Source organism: Nylanderia fulva, unplaced genomic scaffold, assembly GCF_048542155.1.
Source record: "Nylanderia fulva isolate GAGA-0341 unplaced genomic scaffold, ASM4854215v1 Scaffold35, whole genome shotgun sequence".
NCBI classification, from domain to species: domain Eukaryota; kingdom Metazoa; phylum Arthropoda; class Insecta; order Hymenoptera; family Formicidae; genus Nylanderia; species Nylanderia fulva.
The window spans coordinates 22,484-46,347 of record NW_028190422.1 but is presented as its reverse complement, the minus strand read 5'-3'; the positions used below and the strand labels follow the sequence as shown (position 1 = coordinate 46,347).

General features: G+C 37.5%; 1 protein-coding gene across 6 annotated transcripts in view; it reads left to right on the top strand.

Annotated features, from left to right (window-relative positions):
• The window catches only part of LOC114935028 (uncharacterized), a 192,890-nt gene that overhangs the window by 158,868 nt on the left and 10,158 nt on the right, over window positions 1-23,864 (top strand). For all 6 annotated transcript variants that reach the window (XM_029307783.2, XM_085485245.1, XM_085485249.1 and 3 more), the window contains one exon: window positions 13,898-14,021. In XM_029307783.2, coding sequence (XP_029163616.2) covers window positions 13,898-14,021 — 124 coding nt within the window. The remainder of the gene's footprint in view (window positions 1-13,897; window positions 14,022-23,864) is intronic.

The window sequence follows — 23,864 nt, the reverse complement described above, 5'->3', positions numbered from 1 at the left end:
CGTTTGTGTCCGGAAAGCATGAACGCGACCTCAAAGAAACTCTGCTTCGCGCGAAAAATAGATCCAACAACATTTTGTCTGTGTATATATATATATATATATATATCTTTCTCTGTTTTCAATTCTCTTTCATATATAAGATAATGTCTCTACAGACTGTTATTTCGAGAACAATGCGGCTTGATAACGCTGAAGAGCTGGCATCGATGATTGTAAGCCGTCATTTTCCAGGTAAAATATTAGCGGCTGAACAGTTGTCAAAGCTGAATATATATCGACACAACTTTGTTCAAACTCCGTTCTTTCTCTACAGTCTGTAAAAAAAATTCATAGCAATTACAACTTTTTGTAGGATAATTGCACATAAAGTTATTGCTTTTATTTATTTCTCATTAACTTTATATATAGTTATTAACTTTATTATTTTATTTACTTAATTAAAATATAATATTCCTCGGCCGGTATAATAACTATATTATAGCTTTAATTGCAGTCCTGTCTTTAATTAAAATACAAGCGACGAGTTGTACCACTGACATTATTTGTATGATAGAAAGAGAGAATTTCATTTATATCTGGTAACACACAAAATTACTTTTCGCGATATGTGTTTAAGCATATAATCCTATTAAACCCAAAGATTAGCGTAATTTTGATTAATTTAATATAATTTAACTGCACGATTGAATATTTATCGCACAAATTTCCGTCAAGCAAGAATTGTTCGGTCATCAGAGGGTAACCTTCCGTGTTCAGCGTCGATGATTAAATATTAAATACCGCTCGTCTCTCGATCATTTACGCCAAAATTAACGACACTCGAAAAGGGCCGGGCTCTCTCTCTCTCTCTCGCAGCTGCAACGTGTGGGCTTAATCGCGTGTCATTTCGCATCGATCGGTTACAGGCGAAATTATTATCGATGTATAACCCGCTATACGACACACGATGATAGCGCGCCCCTATATAATAATCCGTCCGTCGTTTAATTCTTCGTCAGGGAGACGTCTTTCTCTCTCGTGCGCAATTTTCATATTTTTCAATCGCGCTTTCGGCGATCACGCTGTTATTATACGACACATTCTCGTTTAATATCGTCGAGAACTCGACTACAAGAACGATAAAGACAAATCAATCACGTGATCAAAATTCATTAGAGCATATTTCTTTGCTCTCTTATTATTTCAAGGTAAAAATTACGATTTACGCTTTTATATTCTCATAATAATAATAATAATAATAATAATAATAATAATTAGAATCAACTAGTTCTTTTTTGCTGTCTTTCGTCCGCTCGTTCAATTGAACTTCATCAGCATGTTGCACATAAAATGCTATACCTTAAGAGATTAATTAATTGTATATATACGTGTACTCCGAAACGGACGTTGCGTTATATATCGAAAAAGTAGCTTGCACTCTCTCCGCGCTAATCTGAATGTAAGCTATATTAAGCTCCGCGTGTTCGCTATAAATAGTCAAGTATGTCCGAGCAAACGTATACGTTTCATGCCGTTAATCCGTAATACTGGGCGCGACTCCTAACGTGTTAATTACACGCCACAGTTTCGCGCCATTTGCCCGAAGTCATGATCGCTTCACATCCCTTGCGCTTGCTGACACGTTAGTTAGCTGCTTCTATACGTTATATATCGGAGGTACAGTTTCCACGGTGCCAACTTGGCAATTACAAGCCGCATCCACGGGCGCGTGAGAAATATCTCGGCGAGATGAGTTTGCTTTGCGATATCGATTTTAAAGAGCAATTTTCAACATCTTGATTGTTTGCGATGCAAGCAAAAATCGATGCTGAATATTGCTCCGAATTTTCAAGATTCTCCGTTTTTTTACACTTAATTAGCGAAATATTACGATTTTGATGCCGAAATATTTTATAATTTATACAATTTTAGATATGCAAATCTGATCTAGAACTACATAATTATTCTTGATGAGGCCGAATGGAAAAATCAGGATCTCCCTTTGGGAGAGAAAGCTTCCGGTGTTTCAAAAATGTTTCTTCGTTAATGCAATTTTACAAACGTGGTAGGGCAAGAAAAATGTTTACTTCACTACGTAGTTATCAGATTAGAGAATCAGGAGCGAGGATCTTAATACGATTCTTCTCCATCGTGTATACTCCAGCGAGTTGAGCCAAATGGTGATTCTCTCGGTTACGGAGAATGCGCGGCGGACTAGCACCTGCATTTTATTGCTCCCATTAAAGTCGATCACTGTAATAACAAAACGCTGCCGGATAACAAAGACGGGTTTTTCTCTCATAATTGCCGGCAGTTAACGAATTCCACCGTGCGCGCATCTTACAGTTTCAATTCCTCTCGCACCGTGGCACCTTTTCTCGATACCAGAGACATTCGCACAATGTAGCACACACACGTTGCACGTTACACATACCACATACCACCTCGCCATAATTGTCTGGCATTTTGTCTATCGACGTATTGTATGTACTGTGTAGCGTACTTGGAAACAGATGCCGACTTAATGCAATTACCGAAGATTCCTGTCGCTCTCGCATTTTCTTCCTTCGTGCTTTTTTATTCATCTCTCTCATTCCAGAGCTGAAACTCATCGTCAGATTTAACCCCCGGCTGTCTTATTGGATTTTCGCGAATCACCGTGTCTTTTCCGTTCTTAGGAACTTTCTTATATTCTTTCGACGAGGGAGAAAAAAGACGACGTCTCGACGTCGAGGAAATTTTTCATCGAAATATTTTGGGGGAACTCTGAAAAATCTGGAAAAATGCGGAACGACGCCGCGTTTGGTATCTTTTGTGTTTCGCGACAATGCAGCGTGGTATCCCGATTACACGCCGACAGTCACGCTACGCAGCTTGAAGGATACGCGAGGTTACACGCTTTACAGGACGGACCGTCGTCGTTACAAGACGATTAATCCGGCCCGCTCATTTTTCTCTCCTCGTGCGCTCGCCTCGTTCTGCTTTAACACGTCGACGAGTCACGATCGGATCGGTCTTTCTTCTCCCCGTTGTAGAACGAAACGAGCCAGCTGCCATTAGACGGCCGCCGCGGCATCTCGCTCGCAGCTGCCGGCGTCACTTGGTTATAAATTTTACAGTCAACTATTATATGCACGTTGGCGACGAGGCAAACGCCCGCTGATTTCGGCTTTTTATATCCGTCTCTCGCGGCGGATCGGTAACGAAAAGAGCCTTTAAATCCGGATCTCAGAAAATCGAGAGAGATCTAAATTCCAATAAGGCAATTATCGCGCTGCACCAGACATTGCAATAATAACGACTTAAATCCCTTTCTGTGCGGTTGTCAAATGAGCCCGCATGTTGCACATACATTTTTCATCATATCTGTAATTTTACAAATATTTTCTTGACTCGGGTATTTTTTTTATTGCGCGTGTTTATTTGCTTAAAATAAAAATAACAGAAGCAACGAACTTTGATAATTTGATAAAAACATTTTTTTTAAGCGAGGGAAACATTTCTTTATCTCTCTTTTTTTAAACTGACGTTTTTTTTTTTTTTTTTTTTTTTTCCAATTATAAAATTATATGGTGATTGAAAGCTAGTGTTTGAAAATTTTGACAATCGCTTAATAATGTATTTCTCATCGTGCTTGTATAAATTGTGTGCTTTTAATAGTACAACAGTTTTAATAATCAAGACATTCTCTTATTTCATAGAGAAGCGCGATACGTTATCTCATACTTATCAAATTATATGCTTGGGATTATCTGCCGAGTCGACGTAACAATTTAGTTGTCATTTTACGTTACATGATGTAGCATTTTTAGATAGGTGAAAAAATGGATAATGCATTATAGGGTTAAGACCTTCATCTCGCTGATAACCGGTTTCCACGGAATCGCTCCTGTAACTATTTCACGTAACCATCATTTTAGTTTCCGACTCAGTCTCGTTGGGATCAAGCAGCTCGCGCCCTGAGGGTCCTCACCTTTTTCCGAGATTCCTGCACGCTACGTGACTCGAAAGAAATCACTAAAAGACGGATATTACGAGGCAACTCGTATTTTAGCCCTTCAATATTTCTTATTAAGTGAGTTTTGTGTAACGCCTATATATTTCTATACATTCCCTTTATTTTCAACATATTATTTTACTTTACTCGTTTGGAATTTTTTATGTGCGCAAACCTCCAAAAATTCTTAATGTTAAAAATCTATACTTGACTCAAATTGTAAAATCTTTTTGAACACATTGAATGTATCTTAGTTCCTTTTGTATATCTTTTCCTATTTTCAGAAGTATCTTGTGGTCTTAAATTCCTTACGTTCCGGGATAAATTGGAGAATTAGTCTAAAATATGATCCTTAAATCCTTGGATGCTTGTAAGCTTTGAACCTTTGAATCTCTAAATCCCTCGGTCCTTCAATCTTCTAAGGTTTCGAAATCGTCTTAGCACTCGAGAACGATATCAAAGAGACTTTCGCCGATTCACCTCCGTGTAAATGGATCGACTTTAAAAGTACGATTTAATTTTAAAAAAACATAACTCTCTTCGCGAGTAATAAGAATACACGAAATATAATTCGCGTTAATGACATTTCTTTTACACGATATTTTTTTTCAACCCCTCGAAAATAAATTAAGCGATCGTAGTAGACGAATTTCAGAGTGCTTTTAACAGGTTCATATACAGCAGATATTCCATCAGCAATCCATGTTTATATGCATAACCCTTTACTAGCATGCGAGCTAGATCGAACGGGGCGTATTATGAAAACTCGCATGAAATTCGAACCACGCGATACGCAGAGAGGGACACGTACACACACCCACCCACACACACTCACATACACGGCACCCTCGAAATAACAAGGCGCGCATTATATCGCCGCTAATCCGTCCCGATGCAATGCCCGTTCCTGGTGCATGTGCAACGACGTGCATTCACGTGTTCGTATGTGTGCATACGTATGCGTGAATCGTGCGCGTAGATTAACGCGCCGTGCACGGCGTTACTTGTTAACTTGTTACGTGTTCGTCCGGCGTGCATTGCCGTGCACACGCTATAAACGGGGAGGAAGGGGCCATCTCGTTCGTGTTGGCGTACACTCATGCGACTCGCGTCTATGAATATATTCATGAGTGGTGAACATGGCGCCCGGAGAGGCTCCCACCTCTCTCTCTCTTCGTCATTCTCCATCTGGTCTCTCTTCCCTCTCTTCGCATCTCCGATTCTTCTCGCCCACCCGTTATATATCGGCGTAATCGAATCGACCCATCGTTTCCGATCGGCAATTAAATTAATAACGTAGTCGCGAGCGAACGAATGTTCATCGCCGTAAAGAAGCGGATTTTCTCGCCGTTCTTAGATCCTACAGCAGATCCGGATCCACTCGTCGGATATCCGAGCGCTTATCGCGCGGTGCCCGGCACCATCGTCGTCGTTTAAGGATCATTACTTCTCTCTTGTTGCCAGAGGAAGCCTCTGGCAGCCATATTGCAGTCGGAGACCCTTCTCGAGACTCTCTCTCTCGCTTCTTCCCTCTTGTTCGATTCTCTTGACGCCATCTCCTACTCTCGCTCCGACGTACTTTTATATTCGCGTTCCGGCTTCTTCTATCTTCCTCCTTTTCCGCTTGCGGTTTTCTATCGGGTGGCACACAACGTGTCGCGCACGTGCCACCGCGATTTACGTAATTCGATGGAAATCGCTCGCGTGTCGGAAATCGTTTCTACGATTTTTTCTTCGCGACAGGTAGCGACGCGCTCGTTGTTCGATATTTCGATATCGCATCCAATACCTGAAGCGATGAAGATGATATCGCCACATGCACTCTGTTTAACGAGAGTCGATATATAGTTGTATAATTATTGGAAAATTTCTACATGTGCACACATTTAAATGTGTTTTCAAACGTAACTCTGAAGAAGGAGAATATTTGGTTTTTCTCTATAAAAGAAATTAAATACCTAATATTTGCGTTTAATAATACGCTAACAAAATTTCAAATAACAGGTATATATAAAAAATTTGTTCTAGTATGTGCGATATGCATTTCTATAATATATGTATACATTATCGCAAATAAGTTAAATAATAAAATCATAGATGGTGGATTTTATACAAATATATGTAAAAAATCGATATATTATTTTTATATTGGGTAGTAACATCGAGATTTCTGGGAAGAGAAATTACCCATTATAATCTCGAAATTTCTTTGCACCCTCTATTTCCGGTCTCTATTCGCCCCACGTGTTTGTAACGACACTTCTGTCTATGTGTGAGTAAATTTACGCGCTTCTTTCTTCGTCGACTTTCTATTTCGTGTCACACACGTACGTCTGTCCCCTTTTTTCAGCTTCTTCTGGCCTACGTCCTTTTTTTTTGCTATGTGCTCCATTACGGCTGTTTCCTTCCTCTTTCGACATCGTTGTGCGACCTTTTAAGAGCTAGACGCCCTCTTTTTCTTGGAAGATACACAATATAGTGTTTCTGTCTTTTCTTCTCCTTTTCTTCTCTTATTTTATGTATTGAAATTTGTGAAACTGATTCTCCTTGACAAATGGTACTAATTTTCGGTAAAAAGAAGCGCTAGAATTTTCGTCACCTTATTATTTCAATTTTGGTGTATTTCAACAACGTATTTTCCAGTATAAAAAACACGCTTATATTTTTATCTTTAAAATGAATTACTGTTTTGTTGTATTTTATTTTTGGTTATATACATTTTTATATGGATTTTAACGATTTTTTAAAAAATAAATATTTTTCATGTATTTTTCTGTATATTTTTCTGTTTTATTCTTTTCCAAATCATTGTCGACTGTTCATTGTTTGAACTCGATTGTATATCGCTTTTTGTGTACGCCGTTGCTGCACTGCGTGTTTACATTTATTTCTTTGTGCGAAAACATAGACGTCCTATACATGTGCCATTTCACTATAGTATGCCTGAAGAAGCTTGGTCCCAAGGCGAGATAAAATTTTCTCTCTTTTTCCTCGTCTTCTCATCGTAACCGACGGAAGGTCTGGATTGACTTGTGCTTCCCCTTCGCGTTCATCTTGGGACCCTCGTAAAGCTGTCTCCCTCGAGCTTAAGGGACAAGCAAGCCTTCGCAATAGTGAGATTTCTCTTCAAAGCTCTGCTCTTTGTACTCTCTCTCTCTCTTTCGTCTCCGTATCTATTGGAATGCTGCTGGCTGTTTCCGTGACACACCATACATCGACAAACTATAGGTAAATGACGCGTTTCTCCTACAAGCCTGTTTTCGTCGACGATTTCGGGGGATGAACGGACCGATAACTCTATTATATTTCCCCGACGAAGGAATATCTCGTGAAATAAAAGGGAAGCACGACGGCTCCTCCGAATCGCGCGCTAAATCAAGAAACGCCGATATGGCCGAGTCAATATGGTGCAGTCGATTGGAATTTGTTCTCGAGAAGCATTCGGCATTTATAGCATATATAAGGGCTGCTATCGTAAAGCGAGAGAGAATAGCACATTACGTATAAAAAATAAAGGTTGAGAGAGATATAAATGAGATCACTGCGTGTAGAATGCAAGTGCATATATGCTTAAGATTTGAGGAAAGCATTGCCAGAATTTTTGTTATAAAGATTAAACTAGCAGATGTGTACGAAAGTGTGTTGAGTTGTATTACGAAACTCTAGGAAGATAGGGATTAGATTAGAAAATTGAAGGGAATATTGCGACAGTATAGCTTCGATCATAATTTACTGTCAAATTCCGCGCTCGTGAAAAAGTTAAGAGACACACAGGCTTGTTACGACAAGCGTGTAACACTCGCTAAATGATTCATCCGAGTCTGTCGATATATACACTGATTGATAGTTGGATAGGTGTATTTCTAGTTAGACGCGGAGTCATTTTTAGATAGACCATATTTATATATACATCAGACTCGTCGTCAGACATGTAACGTCGTCAGTATATGACGTCCAAGCCGTCATTGTCAACGTCGGTCGATAACGGCGACGATTTCATGTCGCTCGTAAATAAAATGTAAGGAGAATGTAAAACGCGCGCGGGACCGATATTACACAATGTATATGTATCGCGAACTCGTATATTTTTCCCGGGGTATAATAACCGAGTATATATACTTTGTGCAAAGTCCTCCAACGTCTCTGTCTCACCCTGGGTGGCTCTCGTCGGTTACTTATATTATCTATCGGTCTTTCCCTTCTTTTCTCTAGGTTCTCTTTTCTCTCTCTCTCTCTCTCTCTCCGTTTCTGCCCTTTCGCCTCGCTTTTTTCCATCCACACGGCTTGAAATGGCAGTAAACTCGGCTCCTCTCTCTCTATAGCCGATCATAAAATAGTTACAGCTCGCCCTCACCGTTTCCCGTACTCGCGCACTCACACGTACAATGCTCAGTGAATCATACATTAAAGTGGACACGACTATACATACAAACATACACACATGGACGTAAGAACAGCCACCCACATGCTGGAATAACATACGAACGTAAACCACGTGTACGTAAACGCAGCCACCTACACAATAAAATACGCACAATGTCAATGCTCGGGCGAAGACGTCCATTTCGTTTTATCATCTCGCAAGTGCCGACGATCTGTGATTGTTCTTTCGTAAAATTGTGTTGTATTCTATAGATCTATACCCGCGTCTAAAAAAAAAAGGATTACTGGATTATTATCGACAATCACCGACATTAACTCGAGATTGTTTGATTTGTGCAATTGTGCTTTTAGAGATTCTTCCTTTTTATTAATCTAAATCTACTGTGAAGCATGAAATCAATTATAATCGAGATTTAATTTAGATTAAAAATGTCAAATATTTAATGTACAAGCAAATTAAATAAGAATAAGTATACATGAATTTTTTTAATCTCAAAATGAAATAAGAATCATAATTAATCATTAGAGATAAACTAGAAAAATAGATAACATTTTTATTGATAATATATCGTAAATGTTTATATATTTACATATATGTGTAGATACATAGACTCATCTAATATTCTTTTTTTACCGCGTGAATGTATATTATATCTTCAGTAGTCGACGCTTCAGAAGTTTCACATCAATTTTCTTGATTGCTAACTTGATACTCGGCTTTTGTCTAGTATAGCAGCTACACGAACTGCATCGTGAATGATTGATTACTTTAAAAGAATTTGATGAAGTAAACCGTTATAACAGGAAACGCGCAATAATAGGTAAAATAGAGGATAATAAAGGAAACTACTTCGTAGTGGCGCGCGTGTTTCTCGATTTTGTTAACATTTGATATAAATTGAGGTCGGCTATAAACACAAATATATTCCAGATAATAAATAAATTTCCAATTTACCATAATGCACCTTTATTCAATATCTTTTGTGTAATAAATTTACTCCGCTCTCTATCTGACATCTGACAATTTCATCGGAATAACTGCGATAATGGGGGTAACATTCTCCGGGACGATATTATTCTCTCTCTTTTCCTCTGCTCTACAATTTATTATACTATCCATCTAGCCGTCAATTTTACTGCAATAATGGCGCCGACGAGTATAAAGCGGCGGTCGCCGTCAGTCAGCTATATGTATATGCGCTTGAAAGTGCGCGCCAGAAATTCCCGGTTGCACACACTCTCTCTCTCTCTCTATCTCGCTCATTTACCCTTTCGTTCTCTCGCGCGTCGAAAAAAACGCGCGCGAGAACGAGAGTTCAATTTTAACTCCCGAAACGTTAAAAAGAATCGTTCGATCGCAACATGTATGTTGGTCGCACTCGCGTTGAATTCGCACTGCTGCGCGCTGACGAGAGCTCTTCAAATGTATATCACACGTATAGTCAAAGCTGTCCCTCGACTCTTCAGTTTTATTACCGCGTTTTTCCGCACGACCGTGCGTTAGCTGCGTATACTTTTTTACACGGCGATTTTGCAATCCTTTACGGGATCTGCGCGCACGTGCTCGTGACAGTTTGTCGGTTTCTCTTCTAAATGTCCTTCCCGAACAATCGCGTCAACCGATTCCCCGGTTCAAAAGGATTATTTGTCGCTGCTCGAATCTACTCGCGGAAAAGCAGCGCGGAATAATTAGGGACAAGTTAGGAATCTCATTAAATCAGAAGGGTGGAGATTAAAACGATGATTGCTTGAAATATGAGAGTTGCCCTCGTATCTACTCAACGGGAATACGATTGAACAATTCCATTGCAACTTCCGACAAACAAAGGGAGCGAAAATTTACATAAAGATAATAAAACGAGTGAGAGATGATAAAATTCGATGTTCATCCTCATTTCATTCTCGACGAGCTTTTTATTTGCGTCCATTATATTATTTTTATTATTGGATTTAGACATTTTCTTTGATATATATCTTTGATGTCTGATATCGATATCTCTGAGGATGCTATTAAAGCTTCGTATTTTTTTTTTCCCTCCTCTAATGTCCGTCGATTACCGACACAATGTCGTTTTTCTCTATTGCGGCTCGCTAGCGAGCTCGCTGGCGACGCTCCAATAAGTATTTTCTTCCCTCTTGCAGGCTGTCACATCTCGCGTTTCACGGCTGTCCTTTCGCATCGTCGACTCGTCGTCGTCGTCGTCGTCGTCGTCGTCGTCGTCGTCGTCGTAACATGGCGAAATAGTTTCGCGCCAGAACAATGCCACGATTACGTCGGTCCGTGTGCATTGTACATTATGAGAGGTAACACGCGCGTCGCGCTTCTGTAATTATGGAAACCAAGCATAAACTCGGCGATTTGCATTTCAAACTACTATTGTAATCTTGGGTCCGACAGACGACCGCGCGCTTGTTCCTTCGTGCTTTTACCTACCTTCTCTCTCTGCCCTTACCCTTCATTCGTGGAATGTCTCGAAACTGCCCGTCCTTGCTCTCGGCTATGCATTCTTTAACCAATTTGAAGTTGGTTCTTCCTTAACGAAGATACGGAACGATGAATGATTCTCTTAAGCTATTTCTATGTTGAAATTAAGAGACTTTCAGTCTCTTTCTCTCTTTATTGAATTAAAGTTGACAAATGCAAAGAAGGAGAGACACCATTTTATTATTTTTTATTTTATTTGAAAAATTCGCGAAAGTGCTAATTTATTGAAAATCGTGAAAATTGCAACCAGATTTCGACCGATAAATTACATATTTGAAATGTGTTTTCTTTATGGAAGGGATGAAAAGAGAGAGATGTAACAAATCTCGGATATACTCTTTATACATATGTGGATCCATCGTTCCACACGTGCTGTCACTCTTCTTCCCGATTATTCACGTTAATGCATTTTGATGCATTCAGCCAATTCGCCCGTAAATGCGTTTCCGGCGCAAATTTTATTTCATGTCGAAATGCCGAAACGATAACGCCGATACATTTATCTAGATTAATATACGGCATATGTGTTTCAGAATTATTTAAAAATCGATTGATGCGGGACATTAATCGATATAATTTTTGATAACATATACACAAACACATGAAATATTAAACATAAAGTAATTTTATTTTCTAAATGATATCAATAATCGAGGCTCGCTGTCAATTTCATATTTTTCCCGAATTTTATTATTGAGAGATACATTTTCACATCTGGGATAACTGAGGCTTTCACGCGGACATGCAGTTTTGTACATCGTTTGAAAAATCGTTTCGCGTAAATAGATATTAATAATGTATATAGGTATTGCGCGAATATATATATAGTCGCGACAATATGGGCGACATTTAAATCCCAAAGGGTGAATAAATGAAAAATCTGTGACAGCCGCGGTGCCGATATTTTGACATGCGAAAAAGTTATACGCTCCCGCTACTCGAAATTGCATCGCTAATTAGCGCGTTAATTATGCGGGGCATCGCTAATTGCTCTCAAAGTCCCAGCTGCGCGGCGATTTTGTTTTCCAAAATGAAAATTTGTTTGCATCGAGCCGCGAAAATTACCGCGACCAGCAGAGCGCATTCATTCAGTAGACATCTCGCTAATTGCTTTTAAACCCGCAGCAGACCAGCTGCGTTTCTATCTATATTGTGCTATATTATATACTTAAGTGCATTTTATATACATGAAACTTTATGCAATTATATTAATAAAAATGAAATAGTCAAACTTATGTAGTGCGAGATATTAAATAATAACGATATAAAATAAATTAATAAAATATATCCAAATAAAAACCTATTACTGTATTGCGGTAATTTTCATGTTCGATAATATAGGCAAGGAAATATGTTTAATGCGGATAAAGAGATTGATATAACAGAAAGGCAGCGAATGGAAGAAAATTTCATCGAGGTTCTTTTTAAAATACGATCTATCCCCGCGGGTGTGTAAATCAGAATCGATAGCTGCTCCGGCACTATACAATATCCGAGCTGGAATGACATGTTCGTAATTTTCAGCGACATGACACGGTGCGCACGATACGTGAAAATCAACCTTTAACGCTCTCCCTGGCTCGCGTTTCTATTTGCAAGCCCGGTGTAAACGGCCATAGCGGAACCGCGTTTCCAACCGTCCGCGTCCGTTCGACGAAATATTGGCCGGGCCGATATTTCCATAAACAGCGCGCGACACTGTGCGAATATACGATGCCGCACCACGACCAGTTAGTTAATTGGGTTTTCTCTAATTGCTTTTATATCCTCGGTTACGTTCCGTCGCGCCTCGAGGTCATTCGAGTTTTACGATTGTTAAAAAACAACCTACTATTGTAAAAAAAAAACACAAAAAGTTGAAAAAAATTGAAGAACTTATTTCTGATATATAAACTGGTGAAATCAAAGAGAAAACGGAAGGTATATAAAAGATCAATAATTGAATGGTGTAATGAAGACAAATAAATTTGTGAGATCGCACCATTGTTAAAAAGGTGATTTAAAGAAAATTTAATAAATGAAAGATTTTTTTTTTCCTAATATAGTTTGTCAGATTAAAAAAGATAATTGAAATAAAATAGAAATTAGATACGTTTTCGATCTCAAAGAGATCTGCTTCTCTATGATCGCTGATAGAATTTTGAGAAACAAATTTATTTTAAATTATGTAAGAAGCCCTTCAAGAAAACAATTTTCGTGATCGCATGAAAGAAATAAAGCATGATAGAGTAGCGTAAGCGATTGATTTTGAAAAAAAACATTAATCACGTCAATCTTTCCAGTGTTGAGTTTGTTCGAGAGTTTGAGAAAAATAGTTTTTTAAATATTTTATTCTTCTCTAAGAAACTTGTGCAAAATTACAATAAAACTTCAAATATATCGTTCAACATTTTAAATATAAATTCTTCAAATATTTTCACAATTTTATTAATTCTTCAGTAATTGTATTAATCTTTCGCTATTGCACTTTTAATCATCCTGATGGTTGCGAAAATGATTACAAATCTAATTAGCGTAACACTTAAAAAGGACGTCGCATTCTAAAATTAAAGGAGGGAAGGAGAAATAGAGATGCAAATAATTTCATAAATTTTTGATAGATCGCAATTAGCATCTTCATCGCTCAGTCATGCTATCTCTTTTGATCTATTCTCGTATGGACTTAGGAGACCGTGTCGTAGTTAGAATGCAAGTCCCTGAGCGTAACGAGATCGTCTCATGGTCAGAATGACAAGTCCCCGGACATACACGAGACTATCTCAATCTAATTACAAACACAATATTGCTACGTACAAATGCATTAGTCGATATATATATACATATAGCAGTAATTTTTAATAAATGCTATGTATATTATCAGCAACAATTTTTCATTTTTTTAACAATTAAGATAGCACATTTTGTGATTAAATCATACATACACATCATTATATTATTAAAAGGTGTTCTCCGTATTTATTTCAAAAGCAGAGTTAGCGTAGCAATTAAGATATAAAATGTATTCTATATAGTATATCTATGACTCATCGCTCGTCGTTCATTTTGTGTTGCAGGACATGTCCGACGTGTGCGTTGGGACCAGCGTGGGGACCATTACCGAGCCGGAATGTTTAGGGCCCTGCGAGCCCGGTACCTCCGTCACCCTCGAGGGCATCGTTTGGCACGAGACCGAAGGAGGTAAGAGTCTTCTTACAGCTTAATTTGTCCATTTGCGTCGGCATCTTAGAGCTACGACTTTCTTGCTCTCTCTTTCTCTCTCAACTTCTGCTTAGATGTACAGATTAGATGATCAAACTGATTCGAAAAAAGGTGATAATTTAAGGTACTAATTTTCAATGTTTTCTCCACATATTAAAATTCTATAATCGATAAAATGAGATTTTTTCGTTGTCGGAATAAAAAGATATTTTGATAAGTTAATTTTATACGCTGATTTTAACAATGCTGTATTGGTTTTTTTTTTTTAATACACATAATTACAGCGCAGCTGATGCGTAGTTAATTGAAAATAGATATTTCTTTACTTATTCGTTTCTTTTTAACGATATACTTTGTACGCGAAAATTAGTTGGAAAATTGAATTCAGATTATCTGATACTCTTGATATAATTTAATGAAAAAGCTAAAGTTATCTTTAAAATAATTTTTCTTAGTTATCCAATGCTTATAGTCGTTTTTTATGCAATAAAAATTAAATTTTTTGTTCTTATAACTCGTGTAAGTGATGTTAATTATTATCAATTCTGTTGGCGAGATATAGCCTCTCGACAGAATATATCTCATCCACGATCGTTTTTCTCAAATTTTTTAGATGAACGTTGAATTAATGACGGCTTTATTTTTAAAAGCTGTTAAAGATACTAGAGATTCAAGTGCCAACGTTTCAAAATGTCAGTAAAATACGAAGAATTTGCATTTAAAGATTCATCAGCATTCTCAGTTATTCATTTGTCAAATTTGCTTCCATCGAGTTGGTCTTGTTATTGGCTCCGGGCTCTTCGGATAAAGTCATATATGGTACTTATTGATTTATCGAATTTCTGCAATCCGCTGAATAACAGTAATAACACTAATGGTAGCGCATACAAAGTCTGTGCTATTATTATGGAAATCGGCGTCCTAAGGGACTATACGAGCACATCTATCGTTCAACGCAAAATCACCGCATCTGCCGCCCACTTGTTTTTCCCGGGATATTAAGTAATATTAAGCATCGTTAGAGAGTTGCTATATAAAATGATGTTCACCGTTAGCGCGCGTTTAAACGCAGAGCGCAGGAAACGAGCCCCGCTTACATTGCGATTTTCTTCGTGATATAGTAATGAACGATAATTGTGCAGTGCTTCCTGAAAAAAAGATTACAAGCCCCACTTTTGTCAAACAAATACAGGATATTATTTATCTGGCAATATCTACATCCATATGACTAGACAACTATCTCAGTTTTACGAGAAATCATATTTCCTAGTTATGTTAATTGCTATTTCAATATTTTCTCACTGAAGCATATTTGACGAATTTAGGTATGCTTGGATTATTCTTTGATAAATTTAATTTTGTTTTTCGTACGCTTCAAAAATTCATGGATTAATGTATAGTCGCGTAACAAATGTCAGCAACAAGACAAATGATTTAAAAAATCGCTAATGGATATGTAGATAATGAATTTAATAAGTCGACACTTTTATGAAAATTTAATAAAACAAAACTTTTTGATAATAGTCGGTATAAATAAAATTTTACATTATATATATTTTTTTTCTCCATTTTAATATCAAAGTTTAATTCTGCTTTTGTATAAATTATGATTTAAATTCTGACTTTTGGAATGAAAATTCTGTTGTGCAGATTTAATAAATAATAAACGTGAAATCGATATTTTCACAGTAACTGTTCTGTTTATATCATTTATATATTTGTATAATTGTTCGAATAAATAATAACTATCATCATTGTGATATTGGTCGAATAAAAACCGTATCATCTCGTGTCGACTGAAAATAACTAGCAGCGATGATCAATCAATCGTTTGCCCCGAGTAAACATTCGGAAAGTACGGTGTAATAGGAATAGCACTCGATCGATCTTGTTGCTGCTCGAACGATTCGGGGTTATAAATATCCATTCGATACTTCACCGAGCAGAAAAGTTGGGTAAATAAGAGTGTGTTGCAATCGGGATTTTATTATTTGTTGAAATCGCTTTTTTCCATTGATTGCAATTATATAATTATTATACACAACAAAATATAATCTCATATTTTGTATTCATATTATATTGAATTTTACGTATTCAGTTTTGTGTAAAAATAATGTTCTTTATTTCACTTTGTTTAAAAAAAACGAGGTTTTTTTTTTATTATAAAACATCACGTAAGAGAGAATTAAAACTTGTTGCCTGATTACCGGACTGGTTTACCGCAACATTGCATCAAAATGTTGCACTGTCATGTTGGTGTATTTTTACCGATAATGAGTATGATTAGAATAAACGCGATAATAAACTTCATAATTGGATCGCCTGCTTATTAAGAGCTTATTAAGAACATGTCGACGGTTAAAAAAAATAGTGTTAATCCGTGATAATAATTGCGTTTGCAAAGTAATGTAGATTAATTTATTCGAATTTAAACCTTTTTTTCATGCTCGTTAGCATACGTTTCGTAAACACAACTTTTATGTTGTTTTACACATCGCTAAATCGAATTGCTAATTTGAGCGACTAATGCAAGACTCATTATTACGTACAGGGCGTGTATAGACTCTGATAATAAGGAAAATATTTAAACATTGAAAATTATGCTTGTGTGTGTAAAAACTTTAATCGATATATTTCTGCAAGTCACTTTATAATCTGATGAAAAATATGATATGCCTTTAATGAGTTGTGTGACTCAGACTAATCAACGTTAGAAGGATCGTAATAAATTTTACAAGTAGTGATAATAAATTAAACGTTGAAAAATTATTATAAATAAATTTTCTCGTAGAATTTTATAATAAAAATTTAAACGAATAATTAGACTAATATTATTTATCTGAAAAACATTTACCATATTTTTCTCAATTAAACGCGGAAAATTCTTAAATGTTTTTTTTTTCTTTTTACTTCCTATATATGATAATATGCCGCGATAAAATAATAATGCGCCGCGGCTCGACTCGCACGCGAGATAAAACTGATGTGAGAATGAAATTGAAACAAAAGTATTAGGAAAGACTCACGCTGGTGGAATAATTAATTCTATTGCGAGCGACCGTATAATTAATTCCAATTTCGCTAATAGATAATCTACCGCGGAGGGGAAAGCCTTCTTCGAGTGCTATCATCGCATGCTTCAACGACGATTTCGTCATAATACGTTCTGGGACGATCTGCGGAAATAATAAAGAAAGCCTCACGCTATACGGGTACACGCGAACATTTCGCTCGATCGTAATTTCGTTCACATTCGTGACAAAATGTTACTGTTGGCGCATAATGTGTTCATGAATATAGATATGCATTCTATAGTTCAAATAAACATACTATATAGGATGCTTCAACATTATACATATATTCCGAAGTCGACTCCAAATTCGTTTATGCGACTATAAAAAATTTGCTGTATAAAATATATACATAAAATATAATATATATATATGTATAATATAAAACGCCATATAAAATGCGTCTGTATAAAATATAACAATAAATCGGATATGCATGAAGGTGTAATCGTGAGATATATGAAGCCGAAGGCACATTCGCGAAATATATTGCCAATCTTCTTAAACAAGTCCGACTATTTCAGTTTCAGTCCGAATTCTCGAGCCACATTCGAGCGTGCAATGCAGGCACACGCAACCGCATACACTCGTGCATGCCCGAGCGGTAAGCTCCGTGCACACAAAAGCGCACACATGCACACGCAGTCGCACATATACATACATAATACACGTAGCCGGCTCGCGGCTGACACAACACGGGTAAGGTAGCTTGTCAGACAGGTATTATGTGTAATGCCGCGGTCGTGGTTGTCGTCGGGTTAAAACTACATCGTGACTCTCCCCGGCTGCTCTTCCTTCTCTTGCTCACCGTATCTCTTTCCTTTCCTCTTTTATATTCCTCCGCTCTTTTTCTCTCTCCTTCCTTCAAGGCACCGAAGGTCTACTTTATGATCGCTGCTTCGAAAGCAGCCGAACCGAGTAGCAGTTTTTCACCGTTGGATTCCCTCGCGAAGCAAGGATAAATGAACAACCATTATATGAAAGGAACCAAGCGCTTCCACGTCAAAATTGAGAAATGGACTTCCAAAGTTTTCTCCGGAGGGAAAAATGTGTTCCCTCTGCGCTGGTAATTTGTAACATTCTAATGTAAAGTTTAATCTACTTAATATACGGCGGGCTTCAAATGTAAGTACCTGCAAGTATGCAAAAGTGGCACTTGGTACCTTTCATATAAATGTATGTTTAAAGCGCGTGCAAACACATATTCTACTTTCAACAGTGATCTTTTGCACTTTTGTGGTAAATAAATTACGCCACAAGAGAAAATGTTAAAGAAAAAGAAGAATATGAATACGTGTATTAAAAACATTTTTAATTAAGAACTAATTAGCGCTAATTTACAAAAGTATATATAGTCAGGCGTGTTCCATAGAGCAGACGTATCTATTATAATATTTATTAACAAGAAATATATTTCCGATGTGCATCTGAAACCTTATCCAAGTATCATCAACACTCTCTCGTGTGCTTAAAATCACTTCCTCTGTTCCGAAAGAATAAACTACACGGCAAAGTCTAGAGAGGGAGTTCCTAAATGGCTATCCATAATGGCAGATTAAGAAGTCTATAAATTCGTCGAATTCCCAATTGAACGGCCGGCCAATCTGTCCAAGCCTGCCATCCATCCAAGTTTTATTACTTTCGTCGTTCGCCGCTGATATCCTGCTGTTACGTCCTCTTTTCTCTCTCCGTTTTGCCTCCTTCATCCCCATAACTCTTCCATTGCCATTTACCCCTTCCCGTTTACATTCGCTCTACCCTTTTTTCTCCTTTCGCACGGCTCTCCTCGTCTTCTTTTACATCTTTTCATCTCCTTGTTACTTCTCTCCGCGTTTACTCTTTGGTCGGAGGCCTCCTTCAACTCCTGGAGAGACGCGAGAAAGAGAGATAGAGAGCGAGAGAGCTCTATCAGCGTGTTATGTTGAAAGAAATAAAACAGTGACGGAATCTCGAGCACGTCTGTTCTGGGTTTGCGCCGCCTTTATAGTGAATTCATCCGCTTCATTCTCTATACTTCCGTTCTTTCCAGATTTCTCGCCTTCATCTTCTTCTCCGCGCGTTCATTATTATATGTAAAAATTATAACGAGAAACTCTTGATTATTAAACATCGTTAAGCAATTTCCAGACTTCAAATTTTAAGACGCTCGAGTCAAGGAAAAATCTACTTTAAAAAACAATTATTATATATAATACAATTTTATATAAATGTTGTCATAAAATATTTTAAAAGCTTAGAATCGTGTATATTAATTTTTTTCTTTTTACTCACAATCAAAATAGATGGACTGAAATGTTCATTAAAGAGAAATCGATTCTATATTGATCAAAGTGTTTATATAAAAAAGAATATTAGTTTCTCGGTCCGTATTTTCCTGCTGCATGAAATGCAGCAAGTTGATTTAAACTGCATTTGTCGATTTATATTCTTACATTGTAAGGGTTCATATTTCAAATTTACATTGCGGCGTAACGAGAGAGCCCCATCATCGATCCCAGTCGTAATAAGTAGGTTAAGATACCCCCTGAGAAATTTTCTCGGGAAGCGGCCGATTAAGAAAACGGGCAATTTCTTTCGCGCGAGTCACGCGGCAAATTGCATAAGGCATTCCCGAGTCACGCGTGAATAAACAAACGTAGTCAAATGATGACGAGCGTATTTGCACTTCGCGTCGCGCTCGCCCGCTTTGCTCGCTCGATCGGTCCCGATTTGCATCTCTCCCTGCTTTATAAACGCGACGCATTAATAATTCCGCGAAGCTAACAGGTTAATCTCCGGCAATAAATGTCATACGGGCGAATGTGTAATTATGCGTGCGTGCGTGTGTAACTAATGACCGCCGATCGGCCGACAGAAGTACTAAACTGCTGATAGCTCATATCGCAGTAACATGCATGCTCTATTGCATGTGGCATCGAGATTGGGGATGTAGTTATGTTTTTTTTTTTGACGAAAGAAAAATATTGAAATTTTCATTTCCTCTATTGTCAAATATTAGCAAATTCGAAAAATGAAGATTAAAAGTTTTTAAAATATGGAGATATTTGTTAGTCAGTGTGATTAATGTGTACGTAAAATAGTAATCTCATAATTTAATTTTAGAAATTAATTATTCTATTTTCATATTTCTATATATTAAATAAAAAAACAACTTATAGATGCAGTTATGTCTTTGTGACAAAAGAAAAATATTGAAATTTTCATTTCCTCTATTGTCAAATATTAGCAAATTCGAAAAATGAAGATTAAAAGTTTGAAAAATATCGAGATATTTGTTAGTCAGTGTTTTTAATGTGTACGTAAAATAGTAATCTCATAATTCAATTTTAGAAATTAATTATTCTATTTTCATATTTCTATATATTAAATAAAAAAACAACTTATAGATGCAGTTATGTCTTTGTGACGAAAGAAAAATATTGTAATTTTCATTTCCTCTATTGTCAAATATTAGCAAATTCGAAAAATGAAGATTAAAAGTTTGAAAAATATCGAGATATTTGTTAGTCAGTGTGATTAATGTGTACGTAAAATAGTAATCTCATAATTCAATTTTAGAAATTAATTATTCTATTTTCATATTTCTATATATTAAATAAAAAAACAACTTATAGATGCAGTTATGTCTTTGTGACGAAAGAAAAATATTTAAATTTTTATTTCCCTTATTGCGAAATATGAGCAAATTCGAAAAAATGAAGATTAAAAATTTTAAAAATATCGCGATATTTGTTTAAGCCAGTGTTTTTAGTGCGTACGCAAAATGATAATCTCATAATTCAATTTTAGAAATTAATTCTATATTTTCCTATTTTTTTATGTTAAATAAAAAACTCAGCTTTGTCGACAAATTTAATCCACACTCAGAGATCCTCTCTGATTCCTATGAACACATTCTAAGCATCTTGTACGGAAAGGCATTATTACACGAGATTGTGTGTGAAGGCAACGCAAACGGGCACCAATACAATTACATATATATCCCCGCGAGCTAAGGTGTGTATCGTAAAGGCGTCTATCTCCCATCGGACCTGGTTTTGTCGATGTCAGGGTAGTTTAGTTGGATCACAGAGACGTTGATGAAAGGATGCTTGTCGGAGACGCGACGAGGTGGGTACGGAAGGGAAAGGACGAGAGAGAGAGGAAGGATGGTCTCTCTTTCCCGTCGATGGAAGCTAGAGTTATACAGCTTGTTATCGATCTTCAGAACATCTCTCGCTTCACCTCGACGGAATCCTGCTCTGGCTCCTTATGCTCCTTCTCTTACTCCTTCTCCCTCTCCTCTTACAATCCTCTCTTCCTATATATCTGGTGTACCAGATGTCGCTTCCTCTCAGGCTCTTTGAGATACGGATTCGAAATGTCTGCTTCCTTGTCAAGATCGATGAAGACAAGAAAATGTCATTAGAAATGGTTACATATACTAATTTAATCTGTCTTTTGACGTACAATGACGAGGTAAATTTATGATTGATGATTGAATGAAAGATTGATTAAGAAAAGATCGATGGCAGATTAAAATAAAATAGATAAAAATTAGATCAAATTAATATTTCATTTTATATTTATCGGATTATGCCGTAATTAATGTCAACCATTTATCGTTGTTTTTTTATAATAAGCTGAACACTAAAGAGAATTTCTGAAACATAATCACGCGCACATCTGCTTTTTTGTCGCTATAAAGTTCTTGAATACGGCTCGTTGCTGAGAAACCTTTCTCGCCGCGATTGTGAGCTTTCAAGTCGAAAGGAAATCCACTTATTTCCAGACTGATCTCGGTCAATGTTGTTCTCTGGGCGCCACAGGCGACCGCCATTCGGTGAGGACAAATAACGCTGCTCTGTGATTTCACGTTTCGCTTGGCAGCTGCATCGTTTCATTCCGCTTTGCGGATTCTATCGAGCGAGATATCGTCGAGATATCATTCAACCGCATCGCACGTAATATTTACACACATATATGGTCAGATATATCTCTAGTATCAATTTTTAAAAATATATTTGGGAACTTAAAATTTTTATTTCTTTGTTTTATATTTTAAAATATTCAATATTTTAAATTGAAATTTTACTTTGCACGTGAAAGTGTTTTATCTGGTAAAACGATGAGATACAAAAAGAAATTATTTATATTTAGATAGTTCCGTGAAATATTAGGAACAACGTAATTTGTCGTGAATTGCTGTTATATCTTTTATCTTTGCGTGTGTCTCAAGTATAATTTATCGACGATGTTTCTCAACTTAGATTTTAGCTTTGTCCATCAAAATCGCGAATGTCATATACCATACACAATCGAATATTGATACTTTCGACACGTCAATAAATGAGACATTCACCTTGCTCGAATCTCGGAAGTTTTCTTTCGTGACGAATATTCGGTGCGAGAACTCCATTCTCGATCCGAAAGCGATCTCTCGATTCGGAGCAACGTGCTCGATTGTCATCGCTTGTAGAGGGCGAATAAAACCGGACGTGATTTCACGTGACAGCCGCTATGAGTCGAGACGATTCGATCGCGAGGTATTACGAAGTCGTTGCGCTCGACAGTATCTCGCTAGAGAAATATTAACTCGTCGTTTTACGCTGAAACTGCGAGCGCTTTTCTTCTTCTTCTTCCTCCGACAGTGCCTGGTTTCCTTTGACCACGACCGCAAATCTACCGCTTCGGAAAAGAGCCCTTTTATCGTCGGTCGGCTTTCAGGAAGAGGAAACTCGAGGAGGCGGCGACGTACAACTCCGACGACGTCTGCCCGCCGCAAAAGAGCGACGGGCAAATAATGCTGGATGTGACTTCGTGTTCTTTGCTACCAGCTGCCGCGACCGCAATCTCTTCGAGGCGGGCCGCGTGATTATTCGTTTACTGTGCCGCGGGAAATTCTATTAAACCTAGAGAACCCCGGGGTCGCGAGAGACCGAGTGTATAAGGTTTAAAGATAAACTCATTTGTAAAATTGCTATTATGCCATATAGCAGTGTAAAAAATTTAGCACTGTTCAAAAATGCTGTAAATTGTTAGGCGAGATATTATCGTGTTTATTTTTATTAATTAAAACAGTGTTTGTATTTTTATTAATTCAGCCTCTCCCATATATTTCTTATTAAAACACATTATTCGGTGAAACTTGAACGAAAGTCATTTTATTGTTTCCTCGCTCAAATCTTTTTGACAGCATACATTTTTTTCGAGCTTAAAGACAGCATACATTTTTTTTCGAGCGTAAAGACGATGTTCGAAGTCTGTCTGAGTTAGTGGCTAATTAGTCATTTGCCCGGCACTCGACTGCTGTCAGAGTGCCACATGAGAAAAAAAAGGAAAAAAGTGGCGCAAGGTCGGTGGGGCTGTGAAGGAAACGAGGTTCGAAAGCAAACGGGATGAAAAGGCGCATGACGAGGGTGAGTTGTACGGATTTATCATCATCCCTCCCTGATGCTAGTGCTCGCCCATACGTTTATCTTTCGCGGTAAATGGGAATGACGTCGACGCGCGAGGGGACGACTCAATCAACCAAAATGCCCCGAGGTTTCTGCCGCGTGGCGAGCAAGGGTGGGAAAGAAAAAGGGCGAAAGGATGAGGGGTAAGAGCCGCAAAATAGAGGAAGAAACAACGAGAGACATCTCGTTTCGTTCCCGAGACGAGAGAAAGAGAAAGAAAGCACGAGACGTACGTCTGACAGATGGAGTAGAAACACGGTGTTATGTGGCTTTTAGGAACTTGGTCGCCTTGGAACTTCCGCCGTTTTTATTGT